The sequence below is a fragment of the Myiozetetes cayanensis genome, unplaced genomic scaffold (assembly GCF_022539395.1).
Source record: "Myiozetetes cayanensis isolate MyiCay16 unplaced genomic scaffold, myiCay2020 scf52, whole genome shotgun sequence".
NCBI classification, from domain to species: Eukaryota; Metazoa; Chordata; class Aves; order Passeriformes; family Tyrannidae; genus Myiozetetes; species Myiozetetes cayanensis.
In genome coordinates this window covers 275,348-298,960 of record NW_026087765.1, presented here as the reverse complement: position 1 = coordinate 298,960, position 23,613 = coordinate 275,348, and the positions used below count along the sequence as shown (strand labels likewise).

Here is a 23,613-nt window from a genome sequence, read left to right as displayed (position 1 = left end):
GCAGTTGTGTCCCAGCTCCTTGTGCTGGAGCAGGAAGCTTCACATAGACAGCAAGAGTATTTTGGCTGAAACAGCAGATATAGTCAATGCCAGGAACTGTTTCTGATATCTCTGGATCACCTTCCTGGTGGGATATATTGGCTAGGCAGGGAAATTGGACACAAGACATTACGGTCACTCTGAATTCCTTCTGTTATTCCCAGCTGCTCCTGCAAGACCAGAATGGGAGGAGGAACACAGAGAAAAAACCCCTTTTGTTTGCAGATCTAGCCTTTGCTGATCAAAACAGCCCATGTGCTGATGCTGCCAGAGCTGAGCAGCACCACATTGACTGCCTAGTTTCTGGAATAGGAAGGGGAGGGATGCAGCACTGGTTCCCTCTCCTTGTATCCTGAGCAGGTGTGAACTTGTTTAGTCAAACACAGCTAAGCCAAGCAGAGATCTCAAACAGGTACAACAGCTCCAGGAAATTTATGAAAAGAAATGAGTTAAAGAAAAGCAGTCTGTGAAGAGTTCAGCCACAGCACAGAGACCAGCTGGAGCAGGACACACTGTCTGATGGAGAGGTTTTGCAGAGGAGGCAGCATCTTGCACCAGGATGCTGCATCTTGCACATACCACTGCATCTAACAGATGCAGCAAATTTCCCTGTAAAGTAGAGAAACTCATTCTCCTACCAGCTCCAGTACATAGTAAGTTTATAAAATAAAAGACCCAAATCCTGTTTCTCTTACATTTGTCAATACTGGAGGGGTTTTTTTCCCCCTTTATTATCTGTGGCTCCTTTGAGCCCCTACCCCAGCTCCTGCTGGTGATGGCCACTGGTGCCTCACCAGGCACAGCACTGGGATGATGAGACTCAATTCCCTCTGTCAGCACTCACTTCCCCCATGTACCAGGCAAGTGCAACACCGTGCTGGTGCTTCATATCCCTCTTCTGTAGGGATGCTGCATTGAGTGACACTTCTGGGGTGTATGAGAGAATGGTGCTGAGGGTGAATGCCACAGTTGGGTGGTTTTTTTGTCCCTCTTTGCTAATTACATTGGATCTGAAGCCTCAGGAGTTGTGCTAATTTTGGCAGGGTAGAGGTATGGGGATAGGTTTTGGATTTGTGCTGAAAATGGTGCTGATAATACAGAGATTTTTTTTTTGTTGTTGCTGAGTGGTGTTTACACAGAGCCAAGGTCTTTTCTGCTTCCCATCTGAACCCACCAGTGTAGGGGCTGTGGGTGCACAAGCAATTGGGAGTGTACACAGCTTGGACAGCTGACCCAAGGGGTATTCTGGACCATATGGCATCACATTCGGTGTATAAACCAGGGGGCAGAAAGAGGAAGGGTCTGGGATTTGTCTGCCCCAGTAACTGTTACACAGGATGGAGCCCTGCTTTCTGGAAAGGTTGCACACCTGCCTGCCCATGGGAAACAGTGAATGAATTCCTAGTTTTGCTTTGTGTGGGTGTGTGTGTGGCTTTTGTTTTCCCCATTAAAGTGTCTTCATCTTAACCCATGATTTTCCCACTTTTACCCTTCCCTTCTCTCCCCCATACCACCAGGAGTGAGTGAGGCTGTATGGTGCTTAGTTGCTGGCTGGGGTTAAACTACAACATGTCTCTTCTTGAGACCTCTTCAGGTCTCTGCTTGAAAAGAAACCAGGATTTGTGCCTGGATGGATGGATGGATGGATGGATGGATGGATGGATGGATGGATGGATGGATGGATGGATGGACACCAGCCAGAGCGGCTCTTCTCGGGGTGCAGGGTCCCGGATAACCAGGGGATGGAGGAATAAACATCTCCCTGAGTCCTGCTCGCTCGCGACAGAGAAAGTGGCGGGGTCTCGGTCCCTGCTCCATCCCACTCCGAAGGGACCGGACCCCCCCGCGGCCCCTCGGCCGCGAGCAGGGCGGGAGCCGCGTGGAACTCAAACCGCCGTCCTCCCTCTCAGCCAATGGCCGGAGGGAGCGCCCGCCGCCAGCCAATGAGAGCTCGGCACAACCCGGCCCTGGCCAATAGGCGCGCGGGGCCGGGCCGGGGTAACGCTCGGCGGCGATGGCTCCGGAGCGCGGCGATCGCCTCTCTCCGCCGGGACCGAGGGGCTTCCGAGGGCTTTCCTGCAGAGCTTGCGGACCCTTTTCGATATCCTGGATGACCGGCGACGGGGTTACGTGCACCTACGGGAGATCGAGTCGCGCTGGCGGGGCGCAGAAGCCCAGGAGCTGCCCGCCGGGGTGATGGAGGGGTTGCGGCAGGCGGCACCGGCCAGCGGGTACCTCACCTTCGAGAGGTTCGTCCTGGGTCTGCGGGCGGCCCTGCCCGGGGCTGAGCCCCCGGCTGAGGGCGGCAGCGGCGGGCAGCGGAGCGTGGAGAAGCCACCGAGCCCTCGCTGTTCCGAAGAGCGACGAGGAAAGAGCACCGGGCAGCGGGAACCGGGGCACAGCCAGCCCAGAGGCCGCGGTGAGTGCCGGGGGCTCCGGGCTCGCGGGGTTGATGGCAGCGCCGGGCCCGGGGACTGGCGCCCGAAGGTCGGCTGGGATCTAGTGCTTCGTCCTGCTCCCTTGTGCTCTCCTCGGGGCTAGAGCCAGCGATTCCCACAGGGCCAGTGTGAAACTCCGCCAAAGTTACTGCCATGCTCAGTTGGGCTTTGCTGGGTTCCGGTCCCGGTGTGGACATCCCGACGCCGCCGCCCGCCCAGGGCTGTGCTCCCTTCGCGAGGCGCTGGGCTATTTATATCGCTGACAGAAGGAATTAAGGGCTTTACCGTAACGTGTCCGTGGTTGTCCCCCGGCGTAGAGTCTGTCCTGACCTTTCCCGGGGGCGTCTCAGAGGATGGTTGGGACCTGCGGACCCCCCGAGCAACCTTGACGGGGTGAGGGTTATGGTCACGGAGTACTCGTGGGCTCTGGGCTGGGGTGGCCCTCAGGAAGGATTCTTTCACAATGTCATGCACGTGCAATAAAAATTGCAAAACCTGATCCAGCTTTTTGGTTTGGATCATTCTGCAACACTATTCCCATAATAAATAATTAAGGAATGAATAAATGAGAAAGTGGCACCAGGTTAACATGCTTTGCTGTCCCGGGCTCTGGCTGCAGAGCTCACCTGCAGGTCCCTATGGACTCTTCCCCTGCCTTGGTACCTGGGGGCCCTGTGTGGCTCTGCCAGAGCCCTCTGGGGTGGTACGCTGACCTTGGCACAGGAAAGACCGTTTCATTAGCATCTTGATTTGTTGCTAGTCAGTAGGAGATGTTATAAGGAAATCAGGTTTCTGGGCTTATCTGGGTAGGTAATAATTCTTTATCTGGGTTTGTGAAGTGCTTTGAGACATGAGGACACAAAGGTCTGCGTGAGGACCTGGTGTTCGTTATTGCACGACCTGAGTGCTTATGAGAATACTTCCTCCACCTTGGGAATGTCGGGCTAGTTTGCCTTCTCTTCCTGCCCACTCCCTTCCAGTCCCTTCTGCTGGGTGGAGAAGAAACTTTATCTGTGGCTGAGGTTCTCTGCTTTCCATTTTGCCTCCAGACTAATCACTGGAGCTTCATCTAAGGGAATATTATTAAGCAGGCTGACTCTTCTATCATCAAGAGTGTAAATCTGGTAAAACCTGCAAAAAATCCTGCTTGGTGAATAGACAGCAGATTGAAAACTCTGTCCTGGGAAGGAGCAAGAAGATGACTGCAGCAGCTTTCTGCTTGCTGAGGATCTTTTCCTTATAGGCTGATGTTCCACAGCTGTCTGGAGCCTGTAGACAGGGTTAGTGCCTCAGCCCTTGATGCCAGCTTCCCCAGCTGCAGGGTCATATTCTGGCAAGAGGCCTGAGTTTCAAATTGATTCATCAGCTTAGAAAATGTTACAGCTCAGAGTTACTCCGTCTCTTTTAACTCCTGCACAACTGCCTAGTGCTCCCTTGGAGCACTGGAAGGTTTCCCAGGGTGTGGTTGAACAGGTGGATATTCTCCTCAGCTGGCTGTGAGGGAGCTGGGCGGTGCTGTGTCAGGACACAGCTCCGTCACACTACAGAGAAGTGTGCTGGGAGCTGTCTGTTCCTCCAGGAAGCTCTATCTCCACTAAGATTATATTGTTTGGGTGCTAGGCTGCTCTGAGCCTCCAGCTACATGTGGTGGCTTCTGTAAGAACCCAACTAAGTGCAGTGAGAGGATGTAATGAGTCAGAGGAAGCTCTCCCTGCCTATGATTTGGGGAAAGGGGTGCTCACAGGATGCCTTCCCAGCTCTGCTTTATGATCTGGGGTCAAACGTGATTTGGATGTGACTCACGGCAAAATGGCAGAGGTTGGGGCCATGTGACTCTCCTGGTGTGTCCAGGGGTGTAATGAGCCAGTGGACAACAATGCCCTTTCTCTCACTAAGTTCTGCTAGTGTGTGGGCTGAAGCACTTCTGAAGAAGTCCCTTCTTAAGTCACCTTCCAGCTTCTCCTCAGCCCAGCAGTGCTCAGGCAGCCCACAAGCTTCTGCTGGGTGCCCCATGGTCCCTGAGGAGCCAACAGCACCCTCTAGGCACAAGGATGGTGAGATGGATATTGGGGAAGTCACTGTGATGGTGCCAACTGGTGCCTTGTCACAGCAGTGTCTGAGTGTGTCACTCCTGGGGGTCTTTACCCCTGTGGTTCTCCTGTGAGCTGAGACCTGGGGAAGTCAAGGCACAGAGCAGAAAGTGCCTTGCCCAGGAGGTGTGTGATGGCCCTGGGCACTGCTTCCTCCCCAGCACTGCACTTACCCTTGCTCCAGGGGTAGCTGGGCTCTAGCAGCTCCCTGGAGAGCTGGTGGCACTGGCAGGAAGGATGAGACTGTTTGTAGGGGCTTATCTGGGTCATCGCCAAGGGCAAGTGTGGAAACGTGTAAAACGACCGTGAGGTGTCTGCTTGTCTTGGGCAGGGAGGCTCCCAGAGGGAGGAGGCTGTCCCTTATCTCATGTCAGGATCTCTTCTACTCTGGTGATCTGGTCCTGCTCTTTTCCTAAGAACTATCCAAACTCATTAGCAGGAATCCATTTTTAGCCACTACCTTGTCAGTTCAGGTGTGCAGAGCTTGACTGTTTGACCAGGAGCTCCTGCTTATCACAGGTGCAGCTCAGCTCAACCCCTGGCACTTCCAGGTAACAGCAGCAAAAAGCTTTTAACACATGCCTGTCCTGCAGCTCCTACCAGAAGCGTTCCTGGCTTTGCCTTGGGAGTCTGCATGTTGAAGGTACCCTCGATTTGGGGCTGTTTCTCCGTGTTCTGAGCAGGATGTGCTACTGGTCTGCTAAGAGAACACACACGTGGTCACACCAGTCTTGCTGGGTTCCTCCCAGGTAGATTTGGGTGTATGAAACCAAAGGCAGTTGGCAAAGCACACTGATGGGTGATATCAAAGACCGTGTATATTGATGTGCTGTAGACCTGCCTGTGCCAGAGTATTTGCTGGGAGGTAGAGCAGGATGCTGTGATGGACCAGAAGGAGGACTTTTCCCATGGCATGGTGGCTTCTTTCTCCAGTGACACAAAGCTGTCACGTTGCCTGCTGTCCCCTCAGCCTGAGTCTGGTTCCTACCACTGAACCGGTGTGAATGTGGCAGCACAGGCAGCCCTGGCACAGTGCAGATCTCCCAGATCTCGTTGCCTTAAAATGCTCCTGTGGCCATGGCTGCTCTCCCTTGCCCCGTATCCCAGCTCCATCGTGTCCGTGTGCTTGGCTGAGGAAACTCATGGAGCAGAAGGAAGCAATGTGCCCGGCCAGGTGATGCCATGCACCCTGTCCTGGCAATAACAGCCCTTCATGTGCCTGCAGCAGGGACCGTGCCAGACCTGAGCCAGGTAGCTCTGGTACCCAGGAGCCAGCACATGCCCAGCCATGGGAGGAGGATGTGCGATGGATGGCAGATGCATGGGGAGCAGTCCCGAGGAGAGCATATCTTCCCCAGCTGCCTGCCATCATTTACCAGCTCCCTGATGTTTAAAAGCCAGGTTGGGAAAAGCACTCTTGAGGAGACTTCTGTGCAGGGAGCGGGCAAGCTGCAGGACTCAGGGGGTAGCATGAGGCAGGGTGTGCTGGGCCAGGAAAGGAGGAGCAACAGGCTGGTGCCCAGGCATGCCTAGGAAGGTGCTGGCTGCAGCCCTACCTGCCCTGGTGCTATGGTTTGGGGCAGTGGGGTTTCAGAGTGCTACTCTACCTGCTCAGCCAGAGGCAAATCAGAGGTGGTTTGGCTGTGGCTACAGGGGCTGAGTTTCTGGTGAGGGCAGGTGGTGCAGGGCTTGTACAGACTTCAGTGCAGGTGCCCAGGGAGTTCCTGCCCCGGCTAACAGGTAGGAGGTGTCTGATCCAGTCTGGAACCTGCCAGTATGAACTTAATCTGCAAAAATAGGTTATGCATGGATTTGCATCAGCACCATGTGTTTGTAGTAGATTAGTCTTTTGCAGGATAGGATGTTGGGGTTTTAATAAAATTTTGAAAAAACAACAGCCTGATTTACTCTGGTTATATCACAGGTGTGCAGTCTGGGGGAATGTCCACATGGCCAAGTCCACCACCAAGCAAAAGCTGCCTTCAGGTGAAGCTGGGTTCCTGGCAGAGCCAGTGCCACCTGAGTGGGAGCCAGGTGTCCCATGAGGGCCAGCAATATCACTGACTGGACCAGTTTTGCCTGGAAGCTGCTTGTGATACCGAAAAGCAGCAGAAACAAATTTAACGCCAATTTGTAGACATTAAAAAGGGCATTTTTCTTTATTCAGTGCTGGACGTTCAGAGGAGAGCTCCTCTAATCAAACAACAGATGGACAGGGCTTTTTATTACACCTACTGTTTATATATTCATCAGATATTCTCACTAAATGCATATTCATTAGTTTGCTTTACATAGTCAAAGCCATATTGGAAGTCCTTCTTTGGTCCTTCTGTGTCTTTTTCACTGTCTTGACCTCAGGTCTTGAGCAGGCACAGCATTATTGTAACAAAATCTGTAACATTTGTTCTTTATCTTGTTTGGGTACACAGGGCTTAGTTTACATCCTGATTGTTTGAGTACATCCCTTATCTAATTCTCTAGGGCTTCTCCAAGATTATATTGTTCCTTATTTGGGCATTCCAGGATACCTTGAGTAAAGATTCTATTTCTCCTATCACTTGCTCTCTGCAGAAGATGACACTGAGGTTTGTTGCCAGCCTGGCACAGCTGAGTCAGCCATTCCTGAAGCCTGTCCTGCCTGGATAAAGGTGGGAGCAGGCACTCAGGCTAGTGCTTTGCTCAGCCTCTCCCTGTTTGCAAGACCACCCTGCAGATCATCCCACAGAAGTGACCCTGGGGAGGTTTTTGTTGGAAGGGGCTGGTGGCCTCATGCCTTCCTCTGTTCCAGGTGGTGATGCGAAGTCTACTGGGCAGTCCCAGGGGGATGGTGGCCACCTGGGGGCTGGGGACACTCGGAGGCATCAGAGGGGCCGTGCAGAACACCGGAGACACACCATCACCAACGGCGTGGACTTCAGCACGGTAAGGGACAGCCCTGACACGGGCTCCCATGGTGGAGAAGGTGGATTGCAGTGCTGACACCATCTCTGGGCTGTGGTTCCCCCGCTGCCCACCTGCATACGTGAGCCACGGGACATTGGGCAGATCCTGATATTTTGGATACAAAGCTCTGTTGATGTATGTGGAGGTTCTGCCCTAACTTGCGTGGCTCTTTCTGTCCTCACCAGAAATCATGCCTGACAGGGAGGAGGTGCGTGCCTTTCCCTGGAGTGGGGTCAGCCCGTGGAGCTAGCATTTGACTGCATGGCTGCCTTCCCTGTGGGCAAGGTCTTGAGCAGGGAAAGGTGAAGGTGGGGGTGTGGCAACAGGTGGATCTCTGGGCCTTTCAAGCACCCCAGTGAGGGTCAGGTACTCTGCACTGGCAAGTGGTGGGGCCAGGCTGTGTCCCCTTCCAGATGTTCCCTGCAGGTCAGGGCTCAAGCATACTGATCCTCCTGGCTCCCAAGAGACTTTTTGCCAGCAAAGCAGAGAAATCCACAGTGAATTTAACCAGGCAGCCCAGGATGGAGGCATCTGCTTCCTTCTCTCTGCCCCTGAGTAGAGAGGCTTGGATCAGATGCCTGGGTGAAGGGATCTGCACTGGAGGCGCTGCCTGGGCATGTTGCCCACAGGCTCAAGCTAAATTGTCCTGGGAAGAGAGCCAGGACCAAGCCTGCAGAATGAGTGCTTGGTGAGACTGTCACCATTGCACTTCCACCCCTTGCACCCTGGTGTCACCCTGCTCCTGCAGCCCAGCAGGCCTGAGTGGCAGTGCCCAGCCTTGTGCTGGCCTTGGGGGACACAACATACCCCAATGCCAGCCTGGGAGGGGGTGTTTGTGCACATAGTTTGCTGGGCTTGCAGCCTTGCAAGGGCCAGGGTCCCCATTGGGCCAAGCAGTCTCTGCTGAAAGGTGCTGATAAGGAGTGATAAATGAATGTCTGGGATCAAGGGCTTTTGTTTCTCAAGGGTTTTGGGTGACTGGAAGTTGCTGTTTGGAGAGGGAAAGGTCCCTGCTTCCCTGGCAAGGCTCTTTCCTGTGCATGCAGCTCAGGGTTGGAGCCCATCACTGCTGTGGCACTGTGTCTGTCCCCAGCTCTGCCACAAGTGCTCTTGCTGTGGGCTTGTGTTGCCCTGGTCTCTATTTTCCCAAGCTGTAGGGGCAGTGGGAGAGTTGTCCTCTGCATTTTTTTATCCCCTCCCCACATACCCAAAAGCTGCACTGTGTTTCTGTGCTTCTAAGCCCAGAGAAGTGATGTCTGTCCCTGTTTCAGGCTTTCCTGATACCCTGGGCCTTTGGGCACTGGTCCCATTTGTGAGCCTACAGGGAACAGGTTTGAATCCAGTAAGGACTGAATCTTTATGCTGCCACCTCCCCCACCCCTCCCTGCCCCAGTGGTGGGAGGATGCTGGGCCCCCAAGGGACAAGGAACTGTCAATAAACTTATTTGCCTAAAGCCCATGGAGGATGGGAGCACTTGTGTCCATCCTACATCCCAAAGTGCACCAGGACTGGTTCCTCCTGAGCAGGGAGTGGAGCTGTGGGGGCTGTGCTGCAGCCCCAGGACCCTTTGCACTGCCAGCTGGTCCCTACTCATCAGCTGGTGTTTTCCAGCCAGTCCCTCATTGATTGATTTGATTTCCCCTTAGCCATGAGAGTGGCTGGGATGAGACCTTCCATGAGAGGCTGAGCACTGTCACTTGTAGACAGTTGAGGGCACAGCTCCATCCTCCCCCCTTAACCCCAGGTAGCACCAGCCAAGTCCAGTTCTTTGTCTTCCTCCTCCTTCCTCCTTTGTCTTCCCCATCCTTGTGAGATGCCATCTGTCCCCGCAGCAGGCAGGGCTGGCAATTTCCCTCTGCCCTGTGGGATGTTGCCTTTTCCTCTGGTCCCCGTGCTGGTGGCCAGAGGAGCCAGTGGGAACAGGGCAGAGCAGGTGGGCTGCACCCCCAGCTGGGTGGGGTCCTTGCCACACGCAGCATCTTCTTCATGCCCCTCAGGAACAGCCTCCATAGCATCAAGGCTCTGCACTTCTTCCTCTGGGTATGTCCCTTGGGACCATTGGGGAAGTGAGCAGGGAGGTTCTCATGTTGCAAACAGTGTTTCCAGGAGCAGTGGGGGCAAGAGCAACCCCAGTGCCTTGCGTGGCAGGTGCGGAATGAGCAGAAGACACTCTGGAGCCCAGCCTGTGCTGTGGATGAAGGCCAGGCTGTGTTGTGGCAAAGAAGGCAGAGGCAGCAAGGCAGGCAGCTCCCCATGCCCTTGGCTTGGAGATGGGAGCAGGAGCTGGGGGAGCAGCCTGGCATGGAGAAGGGGAGCAGCACCCTTGGGCTCACAGGGTGAGAGTGGTGAATGGGTCACTGCACCAGTACTCTGTTCCCTGGGGATGTCCCTTCTTCCCTCTCCACCTCTGTGATTGCTGGTGGCAAAGTGGTGCTGAGGGGAAGTAGAAGCAGAAGGTGGTAGTGGAATGGGGACCCTGTGTCCCTGTGGATGCCAGCTGAGCCCCCCTGTTCTCCAGCAGCCTTGGCTGTGTTGCAGCCAGGCACAGGGTTCTGCTCATCCTGTCCCAGGGGGTTGCTCTGGAGGCAGGGGCCCCAGGCACTCTTGTAGCAGCTCTCCAGGCACATCAAGGTCCCCACTGCCTTTCCAGGTGATGCTGGTGCTGGAACCTGAGTGAGTGGCAGAGACACTCAGCAGAGAGATGTGCTCTGCTTTGCTGTGCACAGCTCAATGTACTTTGGGGAGTGAAGCAGAGTGGGGGCAGAGTGCTGGGGAAACAGGACTGGAGGTTTTCCCCAGCTCGCATCCTGCCCAGTGAGCTGGGCTGTTCACTGCTTGCCAAAATCCAAGTGTGTCTGTGCTGGAGCTGACGCTCATACCCTGAAGGGAACTGGGGGTGGCTTCTCCTACTGCCTCCCTGGGTAAATAAGAGGTGAAGAAACTGGCTTCTGCAAAGGGGAGCAGGAGGGTGGAGATGATCTGAGTGTCCATCACCTGTTTCGGTTGTTCTCTCAAACTGGAGAACTCTTCCTCCAAAACTCTTCCTCCAAAACTTGTCCTCCAAAGCAGCATCAGGCAGCAGCCATCATCCCACTCCCCTATGGCTTCTCATGAGGAGAGGGGGTAAGACCCCTGCCCATATCCACATCCCTCCACACCTCATGAAGAAATCAGCTCCTGGGAATCAACAAGACCTTGGTGGGGAGTTGGTGACATCCCTGTGCTCTGTCCTGCAGCTGAAGTACATGAAAGAGCTGGAACAGGAGAAGGATTTCCTGCTGCAGGGCCTAGAACTCATAGACCAGGCTCGGGACTGGTACCACCAGCACATCCAGCTCATGCAGGAGCATCAGCGGCTCCTGGGGAAGAAGAAAAGCAGTGCTGTGAGTCTGGGGCTTGTTCTTGTGATGCCTGGCTGCTTGGGAGGAGGTGGGGCTGCTCTGTGGATTTGGAGAACTGGGCTGGGACTTGGCTTGACCTGGAGCCAGCCTCATGGTTACCCCAGCCTCTTCTTCCTCTCATCCCACAGGATTTCCCTGAGGGTGGCTGGAGCCACATGGGGCGCCTGATCCCCAAGCTGCAGGAGGTGAACCGCTGCCTTGGTGAATTCCTTTCCACCGCTGGCAAGGTGAGAACAGCAATCAGCAGCTTGAAGTTGTTTGTGTGACCTTAGGACCCATCCTGTCCCTCCCCATGCTGCTAGCAGGGCTGACATTGGAGCTGCCAGAGTTTCCCCCAGCTCTGAAAAGGTGACATGGCTCCATTACCAAGACAGGTGATGGGGGACAGCCAGGAGGACAGCACTGCTAGTCCTGAGCTGGACTGGAGGATGGTCAAGGCATTTGAGGGAGTAAAGGAGGTCCTCAAAAAGATATAGCCATTGTCAAGTGAATAAGAAACCCAACCTGCTGAAGTACTGAATTTGCTACCTCAGAGCTGGCTGTCCCACTGGGCTCCTGGAAGGAGCCAGGCACTCTGGCAGGAATGCTCCTCCCCTCCACCTGGTGGGGTGGAGACCCTGCGATGTCCCGTGCTGGGATTTTAATCCTCTGCTGGGCTTCTCTCAGTTCCTTGTTTGCCGCAGAAAGAGCTTCCAGCCTTGAAGAAAGGCTGGGAAGGGCCACAGCGGAGGAGGCTCAATGTCTGATCCCTTCCCCTTCTTTGCAGCCAGCAAACCCCTCCTCAGCCCTAAGCAGGCTGGTCCCCACAGTGTCCCCAGCCTCCACAGGCTCCCAGCAAGCCATCAACATGCTGAAGGAGCAGAATCGGCTTCTCACCAAGGTGAGTGGGGGTACAGGTGGAAGGGGTGCCCTTGGGGATGCTGGGAAAGGAAGGTGGGATAGGGCTAGGAAAGGAATGCTAGGCAGTGGGAAGTGTTCCTTCAGCTTGGCCAGCCTTGGTCATCTCGGAGAAGGGGGTGTGGGCTGCACCTAGAGACCCTCTGGCATGCAGCTGGGCCCAGCTGTGTCCATCTGTTTGCTGGGTGAGGCAACAGGCAGAGATGGGGCATTCCTGCCAGAGGGAAAAGACTGTGACAAATGCAGGTCACAAGAGGGTGAAGAGACTGCAACTGGGGTCTGCAAGCAGGGCTGATGGGGAAGGGATGCCCATGGTGTCCCCACCAGGGCCAGGCTGGGGCTCCTGTCCCAGCACACGGCCACAGAGATGCTCCCAGGGCTGGAGCCCTCTTGCTCTGTTCACCTGGAGAAGAGAAGGCTCCAGGAAGAGCTTGGAGCTCCTTACAGTACCTGAAAGGGCTCCAAGAGAGCTGGAGAGGGACTTGGGACAAGGGACTGGAGGGGCAGAACAAGGGGGAATGGCTTCCCACTGCCAGAGGGCAGGGTTAGATGGGATATTGGGAAGGAATTTGTTGGCTGTGAGGGTGGGGAGGCCCTGGCAAAGGTTGCCCAGAGAAGCTGTGGCTGCCCCAGCCCTGGAAGTGTCCAAGGCCAGGTTGGACGGGGCTTGGAGCACCCTGGGCTAGTGGAAGGTGTCCCTGCCCATGGCAGGGAGGTGGAATGAGATGAGCTCTAAGGTCTTCTCACCCAAACCAGCCTGTGATTCTGTGGTTCTAGGACATCTTACCTGCAATGCAGCAGTTGCCAGCATTTTCCTCCTCTGAACTGCATTTTCCTCCCATCTCTTGCAGGAGGTGACTGACAAGAGCGAGCGCATCACCCAGCTGGAGCAGGAGAAATCTGCCCTTATCAAGCAGCTCTTTGAGGCTCGTGCCCGCAACAACCATGAGACGAGCCAGCTGGACTCCACCTTCATCTAGTGCCTGCCTCCCCCTCCCCACCATCGAGCTGCCTCGGGGCTTTCGAGGGACTCTGGCCCCAAACCCATCACACCCGTTGCTCCAGGTGCTGTGTCTCAGGGTCTGGGACTGCCGCTGGCATCTCTGCAGGAGGAAGCTGGGACTCCACCTGGGGAGCATCCCTGCCCTTCTGCTTTCCAGCCATGCTGCTCTCAAGCTGCTCCTCTTCTGTCTCTAAATGGGTGCAGGGACTCTCTCCCCAGCCCCACAACCCCAGTGTGCAGGAGATGTGGCTGCTGCCTGTGCTGCCTGCGCAGGGGTAGGTGCTGTGCTCTTGGCCTGACTTAGGTTGGATTTTGGCTGCTCTTGGGAAAAGGTGATGCATCTTCAACGCTGCAGCCACCATCTGCAGGCAAGCCTGGCCTTTGGACGGTGCCTTGCCCCTGCTTGTCCTGCTGTTGGAAGACAAGATGGGAAATCCAACGGGTCATGCCCTCTCTCCTGCCTGCATTCTGCCTGCCAGAGATGCTTCCCTGGCCAGGCAGTGCCCAAGCTCATGCTTCTCCTGGCAATCCCTCTATCCCATTTGTGGTAGTGATGCCATAGTTGCTTTTTACACATCTGCAGGCTCCTGTAGGGAATGAGCCATAAGTCCAAGCAAGGCAGCCTGCACCTCTGAGCTACCGTTTCAGGCTGTTGACAGGTTGAGGCAGACATCTCACCCTTTACTTGGCTTGACCTAGCAAATGTTTCCTGATGGCTGCCAGGATTAGATTCTTTTCATGATGACTGTAAAAGGGAGAGGTCATGTTCCATAGCCTGAGGATGCTCACATCATCTTGACCTCGCAGAGGGCCTTTGGAGCTCAGTTTTGTATTTAACTGAGCGTGGGTGATGGAGCAGAAGCTCTATCAAATGGCTGCTCTGCCTGTCCTTTGTGGTGGATGCTACTTCCTGGGGTGACATCCTGAGTGTGAGCTGCACTTCTCTGCAGCTCTCTTGTGGGATGATGGTTGTCTAAGATGAGTCCTATTGGATGGTGCATCTCAGGACTCCTCCTGCTGCCCACCCAGCTCAGTGGCAATTCTTGAGCTGTGGTGTTCAACTATGGCTCAGTACTTGGTAGCCAACTGGTACTTCAACTGGAGATCCCTGTGAACCCTCATGGCTCCTGGCCCTCCCTACCCCTGAGACCAGGAGTTTTCTCTCCAGGGTTGTTTCAAGCTCTGACATGCTGTAACGCTGAGCTGAGCTGGGCAGAAGGTGCTATCCTTTCCCTGGGCTGGCACCATGCAGACCAGTTCTGTTCTCACTCCTGTTTTTGTCTGTTTGGTGCTCTCTGTCCCTTCCAGCTATGCTCTTTGAGGATGATCCTGACCTAAAGCTCGCTGCAAGGCATGAGTCCCTGTTCTGCTCTGGTGCCTGCAGGTGGAATGGGGATCAGCAGAGTGCCAGGGAGAGGGTGAAAGAGGAAGAGCAAGGCCATGGCCAGTCATGTCCCTTGCCTGCAGGAGTAGGGTCTAAGTTGTCTCCTTGGCATCAGTGCCTGCCATCCCTTTTGTGATGCCACCTTGGTGTCCAGTGCCTGTTTTGCCTAAGGTTTAATTAAAAGCAACCCTCTTTATGAGGAGAGTCACCTGTCTGTAGGGATAATAAAGTGGAGTGAACTATTTAATGTAACCTTTTGTCTCTCTGCCCAGATCAGTCCATCTAGTGCTACCAGCCCTGAAGGCCATGACTGTTCTGTCCCTTGGGATGTGGAGTAAGCTGAAGTTGCATGGTCTGGTGAGCACAAGGAGCCCAGGCCTCTCTGCTCCTGGGCTTGTTCCCATGTCCTTTCTCATCCCTTCTGGGCTTCCCAGGGACGGGGGACCCCCTGTCCCCTGTTAAGGGACGGGGTCTTGAAGCCACCTGCCCCTCTTTGAGTTCTGTAGCCTCATCTGTCTGCTCCTCTAGAAGCTGTTCTAGAGGCTTGCGCTCCTCAGGTGGTGCTGGTGCAGTTCACAACCTCTTTGCTTCGGCGTGCCCTTCCTTGGAGATGCCACAGGGTGGTGGCAGCAGTGGCCGGTGCTCTGCAGTGAGTCTTTCCCTCAGGGGCAGACAGAGGGGACCTCAGTGGCATGGCATGCTGTGGCACATGGTCCTCTGCCCTATGCCGAGGTGGCAACACCAATGTGGGGTGAACCTGGGGCTCTGCACTAGTCAGGAGCACCCTCCTTGCCCAGGCTGTGGGGTGACCTCTGCACCCTGCAGAGCCTCCTCCAGGGTTGAGACCCCTTGTTGGGAAGGACCCAGGAGGGAGACTACAGCCAATTGTCCCACAGCTGGAGAGAAATCTCTACCATGGCCTCTTTCAGGTGCTTCTAAGGACAGCCACGAGTTCCAGCTGGGGCAGGGAGGGGAGTGGTAATTGCCCTCAGTTCTGATTTCATGCCTTTGCTTGGATGAGGAGCCCATAAGGACTTAAAAAGGAAAAAGAGGGCCATGGTTCACACTCCAGGCTGCTCTCTGCAGAGCCTGGGCAGCTCTCCCTGCCCCAGCCCAGGGGATTGTCTTCCTGGTCCTGGCCAGCAGCACTGTCCCCCAGCCCACCTCCTGTGGGGCTGCTGCAGATTACTGGGGAGTGCTGGGAGTGCCAGCACTGCCATGGGCCTGCTGGGACTGGGGTGCCCTGAGAGCTGCAGGGCTAACCTGAAGCTGTCACCTTGGCCTGGCCATGCTGTTTGTGGATCTGGGCTGTGCCCATTTCAGCACCCTTAACTGTAGGGCTGGCAGCTCTGAAGTGATTCAGGAGCCACGAGACCTGGGTTTGGGGCCAGGTCTGTAAGCGATGTGTATGGTGGGTGACACGGGTGAACACCTTCCCTTTTCTTCAGGCTCTGTTCCTACTGGAACTGGGTTTGCACAAATCTGTGACAGTGCCTCTGGGGCTCTGTTATCACCTGGAAACCACTGTGTGAAGCTGCAGTTACACTGGGAACAGCTGGAGCAGCACTCTGCTGTCCCCAGCCAGGGCAACTTCTGCTGACCCACCTCATCTCGCTGCATCCTCTCCACCCTGGATGTTGTCAAACCCAGGTGCAATACCATGGGGTCAATATGCCTGTCCCCAGGAATTTATGGTGGGTAACACCACATGGTGAGTCCCCACTGCCAGAGCCTGGAACTGCTTATGAGAGTGGGGTGAGCCCTCGTCTGGGCTCAATCTGGACACAAGCCCAGCCCCTGGCCTGCCCAGGGATCCAGGATCTCATTCTTTGTGTCCTCAGCCATGCAGTTTGGAAAGAATCCAGTCACCCAGGTCTATTTGTAGTTTCTCTCTTCTCCTGCCCAGCTACATGTCCTTCTCACGCCCTTGGAGGTTGGGCTGAATGCCCAGCTGCCCTCTTAAAGAAGGGCCACTCTCCCAGCAGAGCAATTATCCCATGTGCCAGCAGGAACAGCCACACTGTGGGCCCCCAACCCGAACGTTCTGTGCTTTTTGCTTTTCTTTCCTGCCACATGATCATCACTGCTCTGCTGCCAGAGTCCCTGCTGCCCTGGACTGGCACCGTCAGCTCCCATGACCTGTACCCCCTGTTCTGCTGTTGTCAGTGCAATTCCTTGGAAGATGAACCAAGGATGTAATGACCTGGAGAAGACTCTGGGTCCTGGTGCTGGTTCTCACTGGGATGGGGAACTGGGCCATGCAGGGCTGACTGGACTAAGGAAGTGCCTGGTGCACTTCAGACCTGTGAGCTGGCACCTGGTACCTCTTGCTCTGTGGTGCCTCATTTAGGGTGTTCTCCTGTCCCAGACCATCCCTGTGCCACGTTGCTGCAGCCCTACCCGTATCCTGGGCTGCCTGTATCCCAGGTTGCAGGTTGCCAGCACTTAACTCCTCTTGGCAGCAATAAACTCCTTAGAGGCATCACCTGGCACTTCCCAGTGCTCTGTGTTCCCCTTCCGTGCCTGTGGCTGACATTTGAAGCACTGTGAGCAAAACCCCACTCCCAGGTGGAATGGACAGGGCTTGCCCTCCCCTGTGCAGGGTGCAGGAGGGGCAGTGGTGGCTGAGCCTCTGCTCCCCATCCTGGCTCGTCCCTGGGGGGACACTGCAGCACAGCTGTGCCAGGGATCCCAACATCTCCATCCCGAGAGAATCAAGCACAGCATCCTGGCTCTGCTTCGGTGTTTCATCAGGTCCCTGCCAAATCTGTGGCTGTGATCCCAGCCGGGCGCACGTGCTCACCTCTGCCTGCACAGCCACCCTAGCTGTTCCAAGGTACAACTGATTGAAGGCAGATGCTCCTTCTGGGACACCCATGTGATGGGGAAGGGTGAGACTCTCAGAATTCCTGATTTGCTCTGCAGCTGCATGTCACTGGGACCACGACTTTACGCCCACACATTACACAATGAGGCAGCAGCCCATGGCAGATATCCATCATCCTTCCTCACTGCCAGAAAAGCATCTGTCAGGGAGCAGAGCAGGGGCTGGGGTCATGGCCAGCACCCTCAGGGACCTACTGTGTGGGTTCCCTTAGACCCAAAGTGTCCCTTCATGGGACTCTGATGTGGCAATGGGTACAGACACTGGGTGCAGGTTACCCTGTCCTCCTGTCCTGCCATCAGGACACCTCTGGCTGCTCCTAGGACATGGGATCATGCTCTGGGTTGGAGCAGGCAGCTGAAGGGACAGAAGTATCTGCAAGGGCAGAGTCTGCACCAGACCTGGGCTGCAGGCACATCCCAGGGAGCCATCAAAACTCACCCATGTAATAACACCCTTTGACTGCCCTGCCTCAGCTGAGAATCAGAGAATCACAGAATCACAGACTGGTTTATATTGGAAGGGATCTTTAAAGGCCGTGCAGTTCCTCCCCCATGCCATGGGCAGGGGCACCTTCCATTAGCCCAGGTTGCTCCAAGCCCTGTCCAACCTGACCTTGGACACTTCCAGGGATGGGGCAGCCACAGCTTCTCTGGGCAACCTGTGCCAGGGCCTCCCCACCCTCACAGGGAAGAATTTCTTCCCAATATCCCATCTAAATGGATATCTCGAGGCCCTTCCCTCTTGTCCCTCCAGTCCCTTGTCCCAAGTCCCTCTCCAGCTCCCTTGGAGCCCCTTTAGGCACTGGAAGGGGCTCTGAGCTGTTCCTTCGAAAAGCCTTCTCTTTTCTGGGCTGAACACCCATAACTCAATGTTTCCTCATTGGAGAGATGCTCCATCCCTCTAATCACCTTTGTGGCCCTCCTTCGTGGACCAGCACAACCCCAAAGCAGGAAGCCTGGGCTGTTCTGTGCCTGTGCAAACAGCACAGCATTTCACTGGCCCCTGGAGATGGGGCAGGGGAGACACAACTCCTGCTTGCCCTCCAGCTGGATCCAGGGGACAGCACTGGGAGTAGCGAGTCTTGCTGTTCCATATCTTCTTGTGGGCATGTGTCCTCCGTTTCCCCACAAGGCATCCCTTCAAGGGTTTGAGGGACCCCACAAGTCTTCCGTGGGCAGACGAGGACACCCCATCCTCGGGCACATCCAGGAAGGCAGGTTTGATTTCTCTTGGCCCCTGAAACCGTCTCCTTCCCATGAAGGAGATCTGGGGGTCCCTACAAGCCCAGGAAGACCCCAAGTAGGGATGTGGTGGCTTTAGAAATGTCCCTTGATCCTTTTCCCTGAGGAGAAAAGAAATCCAATTTTTATTACAGAAGTGATCCAATCTTCCTGTCAAGAACCTGTGGGCCTGTTCCACTGCCTGCACTGCCTGTGCTGCCTGTCCCAGGCATCCTGCTGCTGCCCCAGGTAAGGGTCACAGCCATGGCCGTGTTTGTGTGCTCACAGATGGGGACCCACAGGGCAGAGTGACACAGCAGGGAGAGCCCAGTGCAAACAGGATGCTCTAACCCGAGCCCCCACATCCATGTCCCCAGGTACAGCCTCTTTGCTGAAGATGACCAGGTCCCACGAGGTGCTGCTCAAAGTGGGAAAGAAACAGTCTTTTTTGCCCTGTTGACTAAGCCAAGAAAGCCAAAAGACACTGCCTCCGCCCCAGGGTTTTGTTTAGTCCCAAATGAAAACATTTTAAATATTTTGTACCATTTTAAGTTCAGGTTTTTTAAAAGCTTTCCTTTTCCCTTCTTTATATTTAAGGCCAGTTGAAATGGCAAAACTGTTTCTCAGTAGCACATGGAGAAATGGCCCTGTCCTGGTGCTGCAGGCTCCAGGAGCTGAACATGCAGCTCTGCCAGGCAGAAAACATCTAGTTCTTTGGGATGGTCCCAAAATCTCCATTAGCTCTTAAAATTTCCCCAAGACCTCTATTAGTCCTCAGGCTGAACCTCTTTGTGGGGAAGACCTGGTCCCATGGGTGGATCGATCATCGCACTGTGCCAGGCCAGGAGCCACGCTGGTCTGGTGTCCTGTGCCCTGTGAGGGATGGGCTCCAGCCAGCTTGGAAAGACCTCAGCTGGGAATGACCAAATAATCTAACAATTTCATCATAAATATTTAGTATTCATTTCTTAGGAAGAGAATAATTTGGGCTTGTGAGAGACATCCTGGTGCTGATGCTGCTGCACCGATGCTAACACCTTCTCACTGGTGGCCCTGTGGCTGGTCCATGCCTGCAGCTGCTGCTCCATACCCGGTTGCCAGACTTGTCCCACTGGGACATTCCAGTAGCATCCCTGGCATCCCTGCATCCCAGGCAGCTGGGGGCACACAGCTGATCCTGGGGAGGTTCTTGGTGGAGTCTGCAGGGGCAGCTTCCCCCCTGCAATGTCCCACACTCTGCACCTCCCACACACCTGCATGTCAGCTCACATTTTGCTTCTCTGTTCCAAATCCTAAGGGGGTTTTCCCAGCCCAGCCATTTTTCACATTCTCCTTGGATGAGTAGGCTGTTGCATCACTGCCAGCTCACAGAAAGTCATAAATCTCCCTGGCCCTACTACAGTCAAGAAATTAGGAGAAAAAAAGAAGACAAAACCCCACGAAAGCAGTTTTTGTAAGTAATACTTTCAGGAGAGGGTTTTTATTTTTCTCCAGGGTCCTCAGCCTTCTTCATTCCCATCACTCAGCTTCCCCTGGAGCGCCCACATTCAGTGGGAGCCCAGAATTACGAAACAAAAGGGACTGTGAAAGCTAAATACTGCAAAACTTGGTGGGGCTGTTGGGGCTGCAGGGCTGGGAGCAGCTCTGCAGGAATGCCCTGGTTGCTTTGTGTCCTTTGGGGCAGCTGTGTCAGTGGGCTCTGAGGTGGGCATGGCTCCCACTGTAGCTTCACCGTGTCCTGGGGACAGTGGAAGATCAAAGCCACCCCACCTGTTCTACCGTGGGACCCATCTCTGCTTCCTGTGGCTTTTCCAGCTCACCCTGTGAGCATGGTCACACCACACCAAACTGTGCCCCTGGGCTCCACACCAACCCCCTGCTATCCCCACTCATTCCTGAGTCCTCAGCAAGGCAAAAAGGAAAGACCCCCTCCACAGGCAACCAACTGCTGGGGCTCAGTGTCCTTCCCTCCAGCCCACAGGCCCCCACGCACCCTGGATGGTGTTGCACAATGAACACCCCAGGCAAGGCTGGGGGAGGCACCTTGTCCTGCAGCAGTCTGGGAAAAACAGGCTGGGGATAAAATTAGCTGGAATTTTTATTACTTTTATTACTGGGATTTTATTTTTAAAAGCAATGGAAAGTACATTAATGGAGGGAAAACCCCAGAGGTCTGGGCCAGCCTGTGGGACAGCAGCGTGCCTCTGTCCTGTGGTGGATGTCCTGTTTGCTCCAGGAGGGATGCAGGGTGGGAGCTGGCTGTGGGAACCATCAGTGTGGCAGCAAGGACCATAGTGGGCTGATCCTGCCCCCCAGGATGTACCAGGGCAGTGCAGGGGCACAAGGGGAAGCAGGGCCAGCTGAGCCAACAGCCATCACAGTGGCCATAAAGTCCCTGAGGAACTGGTGGGAAGGACCCTTCCTGTCTGAGGAGGATGGGACTCTCAAGCCAGAGAAGATACAACTGGGAGACTGGAAAATCAGGACCGCCCTGGAGAGACTGGAGAGGGATGGAGCCACCAGCTTTTCCAGCACATGAAGGGAAGGTGGGAGATAGATCCAACCTCCCCTGAAGCAGATAGCTCTTAGTGCTGGGATGCAGCAGCTCCCTGATGAGGGATGGTGCTGCTGGAGGTTGTTCTGTGCCCCAAGGGAGGGGTTTTGACAAGTCCAAAAAAGAGGGATTGTAAATGCAGAGAAATCAGAAAATCATGGCTATCTCAGGAAATCCCCCTATCTGAGAACAGCTGGAGACAGGGAGAGGGCTCAGGGAAAGTGTCCCATATGCTTGCTGTCATTTTGCTCATCCCTGGACACATACTGAGTGGCACGACAACATGAGGAGGACATAGCAGTTGTTACTGCTGACTGCTCCCAGGCTTATTTGCTCAGAGCAACGTGTACCAGCCAGAAGCGTGGCCAGCACAGGCTCCAGTTGGACCCTGACATGGTTATTTTTTAAACTAAACACATGTAAAGATCTCACCTGAAAGCTTAAATGTACAATTGGGGTCTAAGCAAGTGCCTGTTCCCCTGGTGAGCTGCCCAGTGACTCCCAGGAGACCTCAGTTATTCCAAACACTTGAAATGTGGCTCCTTGCAGAGACACCTGCTGCTGAGCCACGGGATTCACCATCCATCCTCTCCCTGACCCACAGGAGAGATGGTCCTGGCACAGGGCTCAGGGGCGCTGTGGCCCTGGGTGGAACTGGCCAGGGTCTGGCACCTCCTCAGCAGCTCTGCTTGACTCTGGGTTGGAGAAATCCTGCTGGGATTGAGCAATCACATTACCACGGGAGAACTGACATTTCCAATCCTGGGGCTTGCTTCCAAAGAGAGGGACATGTGGGATGTTGGAAAGGGAAGTTGTATCCTTTAGCAGGGCATATAAAGCCTTCCTGCACAAGACGGAGGCAGAAGGCATTGGCAGCCAGGCAGGTTCCCAGCAGCAGTTTGGATCTCAAATCAGCCCTCAGAGACTGAGCAGGCTCCTGCCCTGGGAAGGCAGAGGTGTAGGATCCTCCACAGGCTGCAGGTGTGTATCTGCCCCACCATGGACCACACAGAGCAGGGGGGCAGTGCACTGGAAGCAGGGTGTGGATGCTCATCCACAGCAGCCTCTGCCCAGCTCCCATCTGGTTGACACACACCAGGCAGGATTACGTCTGCCCTGACAGCAGCTTGCCACACCTGGGCTGGTATCAGCTCTTCTGATAATTCACCGTCCCGGGCAGCTTATCCAGCAGCTGGTGCAGAGTGTTTCGGGATCTGGATCTCAGCGTCTGCTTCTCAGAAAGGAGGGGAGTGGCTGCTGCCGCAGAGCAACTCCGGCGAGCCGCCCACACCCCCAGGCGCTGCCAGATTTCACACTCACGCAAGAGGTTTCCGTAATGAGGGTTTAACTTCAGCCTGGAGACTTTGAGCTGAAAGAAACCACTCCAGTAAAGAAAATTTTTACTTGCAGTTGGGCAGTGTCTCCCTGTAGCTCCCATCACGATTGCTCTTCCACCTCACAAAAACCTAAAATCCAGCTAACACTGGAAGATTTGTACTCAGTAGTTTCATCCAAGTTACTTGTTGAAACCTGAGAGCAGGAGTGAACCTGAGGTGGGACAAGCATCTTTCCCATGCCCACGGACAAACATTCTTCCCATGCCCATTGCTGCAGGCACAGAGGAGCACCTGGAGGTCACTGTCATCTTCCCACCAATGAACCCTGTGGGTTTTTCTTTTCCTTTTGTCCCAGGAACAAAGCACAAATGTATCTTAAAAGGGCAGGACCCTGGCTTTGAGCGAAGCATTAGCAGTCCTGAAGGCCTCAGAGATCATCCCAGGACACATCTCCTTTCCCCTCGGGTGACTCCATCACCTCTGCAACCTCCTTCAGCCTCCGGGGCAGGAACAGGTACCTGCAGCCCTGGGGTGTGCCTGAGGGTGTCCCTCTGCAGCTGGAGAGATCCCTGCACATCCTTGGGAGCATCCAGCTGCTCACCAATCATACGGTTTTGTAGCACTTGGAGGAAGAGGAAATGAATGACGCTTCCTAGGGCTTTTTTAGATCTTCACAGTACATGATTTTCTCACATTTCTCACATTGCTGGTGCCATCCCACAATGAGTTCAGAAGCTCATTTCCCTTGAAAGACAAATAAAAGTCCAGTTCTGCAGATATGTCCAATAACTGAAAATCTCTACAGCTTATAAACTTTTTTTTTTTTTTTTGGTCAGGATTTTGGATTATTTGACTCTCATTTGAGTTTTGAGTTATTTGAGAAAAAGACCTAAAGAGAGCTGGTGGACCCTGGGGTGCACCAGTAATTCAGGAGGAGGGTTCATATAAAAGGCCCCAGGGTGGATTTAATAAATTGATTAAATCTGAATAATTTCCTGGCCAGGGTAAGATTCAGTTCAACAATAACAGGTGATTTCACTGTGGCTTTACAAAGCTCACCCCTGCTCCCTGGGCACCCAGGAGACCCTCAGGTTTGCCATAAGGAGACAAGTCCAGATGCTGGAGGACTGCCAGGAGGCAGATGCTGTCTCAGGAAAGCAAGCTGCCAGTGGTGTTTGCCTAAGGTGGGAGCTGTCAGCACCTGGGAGAGATCTTCTGCCCATTGCCCAGAGGTCAGTGGGTTTGGGTTGGGATCCTGCAGGGTCTGGGCAGCATGAACAGGCAGAGATGCTGCCAGGGGCCACCCCAGGGCTGAGAGGCAATATGAGAGAGGGAGGGATCTTTGGCAAAAGGGTCACAGCACCCACTTTCCTGCCCTTGTGCTGTGGTGGGTCGATTGCTGCCAGACCTGAAGCAGAT

At 54.6% G+C, this 23,613-nt stretch overlaps 1 protein-coding gene across 1 annotated transcript; it reads left to right on the top strand.

Annotated features, from left to right (window-relative positions):
- Positions 1-2,053: 2,053 nt before the first annotated feature.
- SAPCD2 (suppressor APC domain containing 2) lies at positions 2,054-14,448 on the top strand. The gene is given in 7 exon segments (XM_050334326.1): positions 2,054-2,075; positions 2,078-2,458; positions 7,356-7,489; positions 10,748-10,894; positions 11,041-11,139; positions 11,679-11,792; positions 12,661-14,448. Coding segments are annotated over 7 exon segments (1,026 nt in total). The 3' UTR covers positions 12,790-14,448.
- Positions 14,449-23,613: the final 9,165 nt, after the last annotated feature.